This window comes from Fundulus heteroclitus, chromosome 4 (assembly GCF_011125445.2).
Source record: "Fundulus heteroclitus isolate FHET01 chromosome 4, MU-UCD_Fhet_4.1, whole genome shotgun sequence".
Taxonomy (NCBI): Eukaryota; Metazoa; Chordata; class Actinopteri; order Cyprinodontiformes; family Fundulidae; genus Fundulus; species Fundulus heteroclitus.
In genome coordinates, this window is record NC_046364.1 from 31,815,054 (window position 1) to 31,829,193 (window position 14,140).

General features: G+C 39.3%; 1 protein-coding gene across 1 annotated transcript; it reads right to left on the reverse strand.

The window, feature by feature from the left end:
* Nucleotides 1-2,080: 2,080 nt before the first annotated feature.
* Nucleotides 2,081-11,217, reverse strand: ddx21 (DEAD (Asp-Glu-Ala-Asp) box helicase 21). Its single transcript, XM_021312050.2, has 16 exons — nt 11,059-11,217; nt 9,019-9,276; nt 8,697-8,852; nt 8,430-8,505; nt 7,913-8,091; nt 7,707-7,824; nt 7,163-7,348; nt 6,457-6,602; nt 6,100-6,249; nt 5,277-5,438; nt 4,522-4,641; nt 4,359-4,432; nt 3,987-4,146; nt 3,557-3,691; nt 3,401-3,445; nt 2,081-3,234 (listed from the first exon to the last, which is right to left on the reverse strand). Exons 1-16 carry the CDS (start codon nt 11,140-11,142, stop codon nt 2,962-2,964), a joined length of 2,322 nt encoding a protein of 773 aa, XP_021167725.2. The 5' UTR covers nt 11,143-11,217; the 3' UTR covers nt 2,081-2,961.
* Nucleotides 11,218-14,140: the final 2,923 nt, after the last annotated feature.

A 14,140-nucleotide genomic window follows, 5' to 3' on the forward strand; every position in this document is an offset into this window, starting at 1 on the left:
GAAAGAAAGATTGGATCTTAGTGTGCTGGTGAAGATTCTCGGTCATCCAGGTCATGGTCATTCCAGAAAAGTTAAAAAACAAAACAACTGGACTTCGAAGTTTGAAGACGTTTTGCTTCCATATCCGAAAGCTTTCTCAATTCAAAATGTCTTGAGTAGTGTGGAGTTGCAAGCTTTATAGTACTGCCCAACAGAGGCCTTGTAATGGCTTAGATTACATGCAAATTGAACCGAAACAGGTCCACCCTCTTAGTAATGTGGAGTCGTTATGGTCATAGTTGGCCTGGCTTACCAGAGCGATGTTTTGATCACCCATATGGAGGTGAGTACTATAAAGCTTGCAACTGCACACTACTCCAGACATTTTGAATTGAGAAAGCTTTCTGGATCGGAAGTCCAGTTGTTTTGTTCCTTTAACTTTTTTGTAATTGGATCTTAATTGACTTTGCAACCTAATTTTTTTCAATAAACTATTATAAATTAAAATCTCAGGCTTTTAATAATACATATATATTTCATAGTATTAGCTGAAATTCGATGTGGATTCAGCGGGTTTCTTCCTGATGTTCGATCCTATCTTTCTACTTACAAGACTTTCTTTCCGCTTGTTTTGAGGCCTCTACATTTCATTGTTGTATGCTGGGATTGAAGCAGGTTGAAATTAACCTACTGGGACATTGACATCTTCCAAAATGATTGGTATTTTGGTTGTTGCCATTCTAGTTTGTGCACAGCTTGTCCGACCATCTGGGAAACCCGAGCTGTCTCTGGGTAAATGTGACGTCATTAAGGTTAAGGAACTTTGCGCTTAGTTTAAGCTATTTTCTTTTTAAATTCCTTTTAACATTTTTTTTTTTAAACAGAAACCATCTTAAAATTATCAAATCTGTTCAACACAGCAAAGGATATTGATTGTTCAGCTCTGTTTACTTTCAGGCAGTTTATTGGATCCAACTCATCTTGCAAATGTTTTGCAGATATACCATGTAACGTATATCAGTTGTTTTCTGAGCTATTAGCAGTTATCAAACCATGGATCAAAATAACAACGTGGCCTTTCCAAAGTGTTCAAGATAGTTCCAAAGTCCATTAGCAACTCGTTTGTGAAGACCTTTAAAAGGTGCGTTCACATTGAACGGGACACATTTACAGTCATGCTCACCATTATTGGCACCCATGACGTTTAAGTACATATTATGGAATATCTACTGAAGAAAATTCATCGAGTGAAACAACGTTTTACTACAGATAGTTTGTGTTTGATACAAAACAACTGATAAACATCATGAGAAAAACATGCACCCTTTGCTGCAAATCAGTATGGAAACTGCAATCGGAGAAAGGAACCCTGCAAATCTTCAAGAGCTTGAGCATATTGCAAAGGAAGTGTTGAAGAAAATATCACCGATAAGCAGAAGAAGCTTATAGATGGATATAAGAAACACTTGGAGGCTGCCAAAGGGTGTGCAACCAAATATTGAGGGGTGTCAATATTAGTGCACATACTGGTTTTGTTTTTTCTTTGGAATTACAATATCTATTTTTGACATAACAATTGTCTTTGTTAAATTACTTAAGCAGTACACCAGGACTACACAGGAATAGATTGCAATGTTCCCTGTTCTGGGTAAAAATGTTTAAAGAACATAATCCAGAAGCATGAAAATTCTTAGTTTTTTGCCTTCTCATTTAAATGTAGGTGTTCATATCTCCTAAAAGTAGAAAAGGAGAGATTCATTATCCAAGTTGTATAGTGTTCTAGTTATATTCAGCAGGATGCAAATCACGCTCAAGGTTATAATCCTATGTAGTAACTGGTTTAACCATCTTGGAGAGCAGAATTACAGGCACATAGTATTCCTGTAAATCTGTAGCATGTGTGCGCGCGGCTTATCTAAAAAGAAAATTCTAACCTAACAACTAATCTGTGAAGTCCTGACAAACATTACTCTAACACGGCAATAAAAATCGCAACACTACAATAAAATTAATCCCTTCATGCACTTTGACCGTATATACGCATTTCAAATCTGACTGGAAGGTCTTATTTTTCCACAACTTTAAAAAGAGAAAACACAGCTCAATTTGACCTTTTTAATAAGTTGTTTCATTCAAATGAATGGAAGCAGTAGTTATTAAATACAGGCAATTGCAAAGCAATCATCCAACATATATCTCTATATATGTATATATATTTGGAGAGGTTTCAGCTGATGGTAACGCAGCAACCCAACCGTGAGCATGCTGTAAACCCCCAGACCAGTTTTGTTCCCTGCAGAGACCCCTGACAGACAGCACTGGGGAGTACATGCTTGATTTTACAAACCATAAACTGTTCTGCTACATGTTTCCCGACTGTTGGGCAAGTCGTCTCTACATAGACAAAGGTCAAAATTTGATAAATGCTGGTAACGGTAACAGTAAGTGACACATCCCAAACTTAATGAGATGGGAAAGGAATTTTAAACAGTGTCCACATATTCAAATATTGGGAAAAATAACTGAGTTGCTGATAATTTATGTAGTATCTGACACTTTTATCCAATCTTTCATTATTGCATAGAAGTGTCTTTAATAAAAGGCCAAATTACCAATTAATGATACAAAGTCAAGACATTGACACCTTCATTAGGACTTAATATTTTATTTTGTGTCTTATTTATCCATCTGTCTCTCTTATGTTTGTATTGTGTAAATTTACACATGGTTATATTCTGAAGGCTACCTGCCGTTCGCCCTTCCTACTTGGTTGAATGAAAATCTCTCTTTAAAATCTAGATCTGCAATTTTGTTGGAGGGCGAGGCGCCCCCCTTGTAGAACGATAGGGGAACACTGACTTGAACAAAAGGGCTAAATTCTTCCATATGTGGTTTTTGAATCTGATATTTTATATCAGAAATATTTTCACTGGTTATGTGTCAGTCTTTATTGATAAAGATGTACATTAACAGCTTGATGCTTTAGTAATCGAATGCGTCGCTGAAGGTCCGTTTGTGATTTCCTCGGTTGTTGTTGAAGCCCCCTCCTCCACCGTTGCCTCCGCTCCGGAAGCCGTTGTTACGCCCTCCATATCCACCAAAACTGCGCCCCCTCCCGCCTCTAAACCCTCCTCTGTCGCCACGGCTCCCACCGCCAAAGCCCCTGTCTCCACGGTTGGTGAACTGCTTTTCCTCCAGCTCCGGCAGCTCAGTGGCTACAGTCAGCTGCCAGCGGCGACAGTCTTTCCAATTATCCTAATGAAGGAGCAAGAGAAGACATTAGGATTTTAGAACAACTTCAGGAAGACACTTGAGATTGGCCTAAAAGTGTCAAAAAAAATGTTCGCATTGGATTTTCTTTTTACCAATTTCTGAAATTGTTTTAAAGGCCTTGACCACTAGATGGTGCTGGGGCTCTTACCTGAATCTCTTTGACTTTATCGGCTGAGACGTCAAAACAAACTCCCTAATACAAACAGATGGAAATGGTGAGCAGCTTGATGATAATGCAAAATCCATAGTTTACATTTTTTTGGTACCAACCAACACCTGGAGTGATACGTCTGAATGTACTTACCGTTTTGCCTTTGAGGAAGGTCATTCTGTGGATGTGGTTTTCAATGTCCTCTCCCAGCTGTTCTTTAATGGTTCTCCAGGCGTAACCTAAATTATGCATCTCCATAGAACACTGTAACTGTATAGTCGTGTAGCCCTGCAGAAAAAAAAAAAAAAAAACTGAAAATGTCACAACAACTACGACATGCATCTCAAACAGGAACATTTCCACCAAATTATGGCAGGATTAACCAAAGCGATACGTGCAACACAGTAAGGGAAGTGCTGCAATCCAACTGAAGCAATACCACAATGATATGACCCTCAGTTATATAGAAAACCGAAGGTTGTGTTTTGAATCTGAGCCAAGTTAACTAACCGCCGAGGTAAGTGGAAAAACAGCGACTGTGTCCAAACATGAAAATAGGTTTCTGTTTGCACACGAAACTTACAACGTCAGAGTTCAGCAGAGACCTCTGCTCTAGACTGGTGGCTCCAGAAATGTGAGCCAGAGCAGCAGCTAGTGCATCTACCGCTCCTCTCTCTTTGACCAGCTTCTCTGCGGATTCCCGAAAATATTCAATAGCCGTTGCTGGAACGGAGTCCAAAAACCTGCAAACAAAGAATGGAAATAGATTGCATGAAGCCATCTGCAAAGGCTTTTCCCCACTGCTAGATTAAAATCTTAACACCTTTGAACAAAATCTGGTGACAGACAGATAATAACTTCATAAACAAAGTTATTTTTTATGTTTTCCAGTAGCTGCACACATAACAGCAGAATATCTGCCTGCCACAGGTTCTGACACGTCAGAGTTACATACCTGACGGCATCTTTGCTTGATGATTTGATGATGTCATTCGCAGTTGGAACGCCGACTCGCCTGAAAGTGATGCCCTGGAATAACATGAAAAATAAGCATTTAGTATCAACTTACACTTAAGAAAAACGGCTACAATCTAATCGAGCAAGTGAACGACACCTACTGATTTGTTCTCTACGTAGCGCAGCTGGTCCTCTTCCTTTCTCTGGTAGAAGCAGATGCAGACTCCAGTCCTGCCCGCGCGCCCCGTTCGCCCTGAGCGATGGATGTACGACTCAACATCCTGACAACAGAAACTTCCTTTATTTCTTTGAATTAAGTCAAACTGTTCACAATTTATACGGCTACAAAATGCATCTTTGCTAATCGATCTGCAGAATACTCTTTTTGATGCGTTTTCATCGTCAAGACTTCATACAGAAGAAACTCCTACAGAGGCTTACTAATTTCTAAATGGATTTATAAATCAAAGGAACAGCAACCTCTATGACCAGAACCTTTTATTTGTATTAATCTAAACCAAGGGTCCACACGTAGCTCTTTGAACCTCTCACAACGACTCTTGACTAAAAATGATGAACAATCAACTAATGATTTTAATAAAAAGGTAGAAAAATAAATGCAAGTATTTGCGGTTTTATGCCCCTATGGATGTGTTTCTTGTCAATAAGTTGGAAACAATGTTCTCATTTTATTTATTTACACAATTTTCCACAAATAACATCCCGAAGGAAGTGGGTCCATCTTTTTGCAAAAAATAAATAAATGTTTTTCCTAATTGTATATCCTAAAAGCTGCTCAAATGCTCCGTTAAACTGCGTTTTATCAGCACTGCCTATTGTTTTGCAATCACACCATAGCTCTGGTACCATTAGTGCATGTTTTTGTCAAGTCGAGTAATTTTCCATGTGAGCCAACCTTGGGTGGAGAACATTGGATCACCAAGTCGACCTCTGGGATGTCCAATCCACGGGCTGCGACGTTTGTGGCAACAAGGACCTCAAAGGCACCATTCCTGAAGCCTTTAAGAGTCGTCTCTCTCTGTTTCTGTGGAATGTCACCATGGAGGGACTGGGAACTCTAAAAGCATCAAATAAAATGGGGGGGATCAAAATGACAGGATATGTAACAGAATTAAAGATTCAAGAACTGCTTCAGTCTTATAGTAAAATTATGAGGCACAAGATGTGTTAGACCAGGCGTGTCAAACTCATTTCTATATGGGGCCACTTTGGTGTCATGAAGTCATTAAATGGGCCGGTTGCGCATGCATAGACAATGCTTTTCATTTCATAATTTCATTCCAGTTCACATAGAAGTATAAAAAATACACAACATAAACATAAAAGTAGCACCTTAGGCCCATATTTATACAGTTTATCTGCAAAAAAAGTTGATACTGGAGTGAGTTACACTTTAAATTCATCATTCTGCATCACTTTTTCTCCTTTTGGATGTCTAGGTTGTTTTAATGTGTTGTGGGGAAAACTGACATCTAGTGGCAGGATGCTCTTACTACACAGTAAAAACATTCACTATAGGAGGCACAGTTTTAGGCACTTTATACACTTTAAAATGATATATGCCTCTACTTTATGACACGATATGCCTTTTTTTTTCTGGCTCTTGAGGGCCGGATAATTTACCTCGGCGGGCCAGATTCGGCCCGCGGGCCTTGAGTTTGACACCTGTGTGTTAGACTGTCAACATGAATGTGCATTATTATAGCATGTGTGGCTACCTGTTTAATGGATGCATTCAAGGCCAGTTCATTGGCCTCCTTCTTTGTCTCACAGAAGACGATTGTTCTGCCGTGGCTGCCGCTGTACACCTGGACTACGTCTCCTATCACCGCAGCCCGCTGGGACCAGTGACACGCTATGGCCAGATGCTACACAGGAAATGACAGGGTGATACATTAAGAGAACAAAAGAGCACGGCCTCATTAGTTCAGTTTTGTTACACCAGCTGGTAGTCGTCCACTGACGATTATCAGAATACAGAAAATTAATATGTTGAGAATTACGCATGGAGCTGTAGTCCGTTAGCTTATATTCAATAGCTTACACACAACCCTTGCATGCCCCATTACCCTTACCTCAACAGTTGTTGCAGCTTTCTGTGTTTTCTTGCCGATCAAGTCGATATGCTTGCATGCTGGTCTCATGTACTTCTTGGCCACATCATACACCCAAGGAGGGCAGGTGGCCGAAAACAGAAGAGTCTGTGGGTTGGAATCGCTGTCTGCGGGACAGACAGACGGTCGATTTAATAATTTTCAGTTACGCTGCCACCAACCTCTAAATCCGCTCTTTCATGAACGCTGGACAAATTTCACACATTATATTCATCAGTATGCACAAATGGTGAAGTCTAGCCGTGCACCAAACGGAAAGAGATCGGAACTGGACAATTTTCTTCTGATCAGAGATCAGCTGGTCGACCCCATAAAAGACAAATTAAAAAAATCTAATCTTTCTATATCCTTTAGACACATCAAACTAAAAAGTCTCACTTTTCTCCATCTACAGAAGGATCAACAAACAGAATTCGCATCATTTTTTAGTTTAATCAAAATCAGAGAGTTTGATGCACAATAATCTTTTACTACCTTAGTTTTCTGTCGCCGTCAAACTACAAACAACCTGAAACAGGTTCTTCCTACCTTTTATGCACAATAGTCCTTAGAATTAAAAATACAATATGCCAGAATAAGATTAAGTATGTCAGAAAATTTAAAGCTTGTCTTGGTTTACTGCTTCTCTACTTGAATCCCTCTTAAGCAACGTTTGATATTGATTTACCTTTCTTATACGATGAACTCAAAATCTCTTCCACCTGTTCTGTAAACCCCATGTCCAACATTTGGTCCACTTCATCCAGGACGACATGCTTCAGTTTGGAGAGGTTGAGTTTGTTGTTCTGAAGGTGATCTTTAATGCGACCGGGCGTTCCCACCAAGATATCAATTCCATTACGAATAGCCTCAACTGGAGACACAGAGGAGCAAATATTGATTCACCATAAAGGAAAAAATACCTTGCTCCTGTAACTTCAGAAACAAATTTAATAAGAAATCAAAAAGAGCAAACTGCATGGTTAATTTCAAACATCCTCTGATAAAAACATCAATAATATCGTATTACGATATGCACAAACTTTGACTCTTTATAGAGAAATATGAAAAAATAAGGGGTAAATGGACACATTTGTAAAGTAGTAAATTATGAGGGCGGTCAAACTACTTCAGTGTGTACTGTAAACACCAGTTGGTTGTTCATTATTCTTCTGCTGCTCAATTGTTTGAAACAACGTTCATTAACAGGTAACAGTAAGATACGGACTTACTCTGCGGATTGTATGAGCTGCCGCCATAGAAACAGGCGATGGAGAGCTTGGTGGATACGTCTTTGAAGTCCTTGGAGACCTGGATAGCCAACTCTCTGGTAGGAGCCAAAACGAGCACCTATCAATAAAAAAATAAAAAAATCAGAGTTTTAGACAAAACGCTAAGGAAAAAACGAGAGACGCGTCTTTTAGTGGCTGGGGAGTACCTTGGGAGGCCGACCTCTGGTTCTCTCAACTGAATCCTTTTGGAGCTTTTCCACCAGCGGTATGGCAAAGGAGAAAGTCTTTCCTGTTCCGGTACGGGCTTGGGCGATTACGTCTTCTCCGTCATATACAGGATTAAATGACTTCACCTGAATGTCAAACAAGTAGGTGACCCCACGAGCTGAGAAGATGACAGTGAAGAGAAAGCATAAAACAGAGAAACAGAGGGAAAGGCAAACAATCTTAAATCTTATTTGGAAGAAAACACAAACAACCTCATTAAAAACAAAGCTTAACTTTAGGCTTTAAAGCTGCAGGCCAACTAATGGGTGACATCCAGCTGAAAGAACATACTTATTTATAGTCTATAGTTGTGTATGAATGTTGTTAATATCATATGTTGAGTTTAAATGTTCATACACCATCAACGCATCAGATGATTCCTCCATACAAATCGCCAAATTTAACAGAGTTTGATTCCTCTGTTAATAAAACTACAAAACAGAGAATAATGTTTACCTTTCAGTTTATCAATGGTGACTTTGGAAATGCGGAAGTTGGAGAAAGCTCCTTCTTTCTGCTCCGGTGTCTGCTCCTAAAGATGTAAAGAAATTCAATCCCAGTGTTTCCTTTCGCACTTTGCAGCTGACTTTTAAACGTCTTCAAACTAGCCCACAGATCAAAGGCCACATGGTGTTATAATCACTTGCTACAAAACCAAACCACAGCAACCGTTTACATTTTATTTATTTTTGCCTTACGTTGAAGCGTTTTTTCAAAGCTTACATTTTCGCTGTCACTCGCGGAGTCTTCGCTTGACTGGGATGGGGTCGGGGCTGGAGTCTGTACTGGAGTCTGGACTGGGGTCTGGGCGGGGGTGTCTGGGGAGGAATGTCCGTTGGTTGCTTCTTCGGCGATCGCTTTCTTTTGCTTCTTGCTTTTCTATGTGTCCAGGAGAAAAGTGTTAAAAGTGTTACACAAGGGGGCAAGTCACTGAAAATAAACATGTATTATTCCAGATTTTAAAACGCCCCAGAGTAACGTTTTACCTATCCAGGCTCAGATGCAACATACTGTTCAGCTGGTACACAAACACTACAGGACTCACCTCAGATGCTTCCTTTTTCTTCTTGGTTTTCTTTTTTGGTGACTCTACATCATTGCCGTTCACGTCATCGGCCTCTTGGATGAAGCCGTTCTCTTGGTCCTTTGTCCGTTTGTCCTTTTTCTTTTTCTTCTTTGGTGCTGGAGGATCACAGTCTGGGTCCTCCTGCTGTTCCTCCTCCTGCTGCTGCTCCTCCTCCTCCTGCTGCTGTTGTTGCTTCTTCTTCTTCAGCTTTTTAGCCTCCTTGGTCTTGTTCTTCACCTTCAAGAAAAAAACAAAAACATTTACATAAAGCAAATATTCAGAATCGAATCAAACATTAACAACACAGCAACATTTGCAAGTACTTGTTGCATTAACAGGCATGTTACTTGTAAACATAAGAAAGTTTTTTTTAATAATTATTAAAACTTTGCTGAAACCTTCATGATTATATCTAAACATTTAAGCCATTATTTTGAGATTTTTGGTCATAACATTTCACAGCACTGAATGCAAATTGAGGAACACAATCCACCATAAAACAGCTCGACATTGTGGGGTAGAAAACAGTATAAAGTCATTAGATTCTACTCCAGTACCTGAAAATCAAAACTGCTTGTTTCATCGCGTTGCTGGATCTGTCGTCGACCTTTTAGGCATTTTACATGTTTCAAAGTTAGTCTTTACTTTATCTCTAAATAGGTTTATTATGAAGTTACAAGTGACCTTATATAATTTTACACCCACGCAGATATACACGTATGTATACACAGAAAAACTAAATACTGTAAACATACAGTACAACAGATACAAATACATGAGCTATGAACAAGCCAGGCCCTCTTCAACTAGATCCCTTTACATTCTTCTTAAACTGGGTGATGTTTGGACGTTCCTGTATATTTACTATTACAATGTGTTTCACTCCTCAGATATAAACACAAAATATTTTCCCAGTTGTTCCAACACTGAGGACCTTTAGATTACATCTGCTGTGGTGTTTGCATTACAAAACTACTCATCCAAAGCAGTTGCATTGAGTGTCCAGTCAGGCTTACAAGGCACAATGAGCCTAAACTAAAGTTGCACAAGTCCCATTTTATTTATTCTCCCCATTTTCTCAGATCACAATATAAGCCACTCAGGTGGTCTTAAAGAGTTTGGAGCTCAGATGAATCCCAGTCGTGTTATAGCTGAATAGTAACATAGTTAAAGTGAATCAATGTGTCTCTGTTGTCTTAAAAAACGTCAACCAGCTGATGGGCCACTCTGTCACATGGCTAGTTGTTTAATGCATGCTGACCTGTGATCCAGTCACTCTGGATGAATGATCATAAAAAGTCATTGCTTGGTTTTTCTACTTACAACATTTTAAGCCAAGGTAGTAGGTCCGACAACTGGTTTGTTCCAAATGAGCAAGTTACAAAGAAGCTCTAATCCAAGTCGAGCAATGCTAAATTCAACGAAATCCCCATTTGCATTGCAACAGCGTTACAATTTTCCCAAAACCTCAACTCCAATGTTTTCCAGCTGTTTAAATCCCACTAATTTTGGGCAATGAGACCAAAGGTTCAGTTCTCCGATCGTCGTGTTATGGATGAGATCGATGTGCACGAAACGAGGCGTATATGAAATATCTCATCAGGTCCCATAAAGGTAAAAACCTGAAAGTGTTTGTAAATTGTTTCACAGCCAACATCTGCCTACAGTACAAATGCCAACTATCTATTATCCATGTTGTTTACCTGTACACGGATCTCCATCCTCTTGAAAACAATAGGGCTCACAGGCTCATGTACGCAAAACCGGCTACACGGTTCCACAAATAAATATGGTGACGCCACATTCTTTCTAATCTGAAATCGTTAATTCAACGCTAATAACATTTCATCTGACTTGTTTAAAGCATCATTGTTTCTATGTTCCCTTTGTTTCATAAGTACAATTATCTCCACCGTCTGACGTTAGCCACTAGCAAGCACCGCCACATGTTGTCAAACATGGAGGACCCGTGACAAAAACCTTTGAGCCCTTTAAGCTCGAGGGGATCATAACACTCACCTTGGAGGTGTCAACTTCCGCGACAGTGTCCATATCCTTCTCTGTGGTTTCTTCCTCGCTTCCAAAGATGATTTTTGACGGCATTTCTCTTCCCTGATGGAGACCCTCGACGTGGACACAGGCTAACCCAGGGACACGCGGATGGAAAGGAACGGAAGGGGCGGAGCGAAGAAATGTGCTCACAGCTGACGAGGGGAGCGTTCAGTGAGCGTTTCGTAATGGCGACGGGCATGTTCACTAAACGGTTTAAATGCAAAACAAATGCCATGAAGTATGCTAGTAATAGTTAACAAGATCTCAAATAAAACATTAGCAAATCCGACTGCTTTGCTGATTTGCAACTGGAACACAGTATAGTTGGACTTTAACCATTGAAGCTCCAAATTCCGAGTGGAAGGGAACGCATCATAATTTTTTCGTTTCACACTGCTACCACCATACACGGAGTGATATCCATAGACAGTATAATGAATACAGCGATAACAAGTTAATAAACAAAAATCATGGTCCATCTGTTGGGTTTCTGCTTTATTCTCACCAAGCAAAAACTCATCTTCAGCGCCAGTCTGAGCCCAAAATGGTGATCAGCAGCACCGCGTGATCTACTTTCAATAATTGTCCCCAGACCCGGCGGCATGGGCGGGCATTAGGGGGCCGTGCCCGCCCTGTGAGCCAGCTGTGCCCGCCCTGGACTGGAAGCTGTCTTTTGTTTTAATATATATACCTCGGAGTGGCCATCGTTCTATTAGTACTATCTTTGATGTGTCAATCATACAATTTAACCAATCAAATCAACGACTGAAGGCAACATGCTAGCCAATCACAGATGGAGTGGGGCGGGACACTGAGTTATAGCCTTCAGTCGCCGACGCGGTGTTCGGCTGTGGTCACCGTCGGTGTCGGTAGAGCGGGATGGAAATTTGGTCTGATTACCAAACAATTACAAGAAGTGACAACGAAGCAGACAAGAGCGAGCTGGAAGCAGCGTGATTAATTACTGTTTGAAATGTCAGCACTGAAGTCTAAAGTGGAGTAAACATTGACGCTAGGAGGGTTAGCTTCGACAGTTAGCAGCACCAGGAGCAGATCTACTGCCAAACTGGAGAAACCTGGGTTACTTGCAGACAGAAGGGAACTCTGCTTTGTTCTGCTCCTTGCGCTCCATACCTGCTGTAATTACAGAACCTCTTTTAGTGTGAATTTTTACTTCAGTCAGTGTTCAGCCTGATCTCATGCTAATAAGCGTGTAGCTTATGCTGAACCTGTAGTGCTGTGCTGAACACAGCACTACAGGTTACCCTATCTCACTGATAGTTTCCAGTAACCCAACATAAAACCTGCCCAACTTAAAAGAAAAAAAAAAAAGCCCAAATCTCAAACTCTCACGTTAAAAGCACAGAACTATTAAACACATAAGAACTATTAAACATAAGAATATTCCATTAGCACACAACTGCACTGAAGCAAAGAAAAAAACTGTGCATATGGCCTCCCAACAAAATATGCAATCAGACAACCAAATAACACACACGAAATCTTTAACAATCATGATATATCAACCGGAAAATAAATAAATAAATGAATAAATAAATAAATAAATAGCTTCCCAACATGAGTTTAATATAAACTTAATTTCTCTCAGTATAGCTCAATCAAACATTTCTCTTACACGCAGTCATGAAATATTTTTAAGTTGATAAGTAGAACTCAACCCCTCCTGGGCGTTTACACTGACCAAACACTTGATTAACCATTATTCTTTTCTTGTTTTATTATAACAATCAATGTCATTCATTATAACTACTATTCAATGATGATGTCAGATCGACAGATTCGACTTATTTAAAAAATAAATTGACCAGTATGAGTTGTAGGAGATGGCATTTTATTAAAATGCTTTGGTTTCCTGTCCGATGTTGACAACTATTTTGATATATTTTGTTAGTAATTTTTTCTAAAAGCCCAACAAATGTTGTGAAAAGCTTCCCAATTTTTTTACAACCTGCCCATTAACTATTTTTGTTCCAGCTAATTAGGCTTTTGAACACAAAAGCCTAATTGGTTGGAAGCCTGCCTAATTTGACAAAATTGACTACACTATTGTTATATATATATATATATATATATATATATATATATATATATATATATATATATATATATATATATATATATATATATATATATATATATATATATATGTAATAAAAAACTTTTTAAAGTGTGCCCCCCTAAAAAAATGGAATGCCCCCCCTGTGATTTGTTTCTGCAGCCGGGTCTGATTGTCCCTAGTTATTGAAACCGTAAACTGCAGGAAATACGGGTAAAGTTGCTCCCTCTTCATTTACTCCCGTTGGCTGCTATACCCATATACATTATACGTAGACACCTCATAACGTGCTGGAGCGCATCCTGTGGGTCGCTCCTGCCAACGGGACGTAGACGCAGAAGGAGCAACTTTGCCCGTATTTTCTGCAGCTCAAGGTTGAAATAACCAGCCATAACTATTGAAAATAGATAGAACCTAAGAGAAAATATCAAAGCAGTTGGTCATTGTAAGTTTCAACCTCAGGAAAATTATGTCAGCAATTAATATTACATAAAACATAACAAATAAAATCAAGAGTCAAGAATCTAGATCTTGATCTATCTATTCTCTATTGTTTGTATATATATATATATATATATATATGTTTGTATATATATGTATATATATATACAAATATATATATATACAAACATACATACCTCTCTAGAGAGCAACTCTGCACATATTTTCTACAGTTTACGGTGCAATAACCGGTGATAACTGCTGAAAGTAGATTACTTGGTGCAGATCACCATTTTAAGCAGAGGTTGGTTCTGAAGATGAGCTTTTAACATGCTGATAACATTGCAGAAACCCAACCCATAAACCATACTTTAATGCTTATTAATTTGTTTTCTCTGTATTTGATAAACTAAGGCTTCGTTGCCAAACGAAGGACCTGGAGTTACTAAACAGTTGCTAAACAGTCTCTTTCAGGGTATTAAGCTCCTGCCTAGTTGCAAGCAAAGTGTAAGACTGGAATGACCTGGAGAT

Coding starts and splice junctions, on each gene's coding strand:
- ddx21 (XM_021312050.2), bottom strand. CDS start 11,142: ATGCCGTCAAAAATCATCTTTGGAAGCGAGGAAGAAACCACAGAGAAG. Junction 7,825..7,912: donor CCAGAGGTCGGCCTCCCAAG/GTACTCCCCAGC, acceptor TTTTATTGATAG/GTGCTCGTTTTGGCTCCTAC. Junction 5,439..6,099: donor TGAATGCATCCATTAAACAG/GTAGCCACACAT, acceptor TGATGCTTTTAG/AGTTCCCAGTCCCTCCATGG.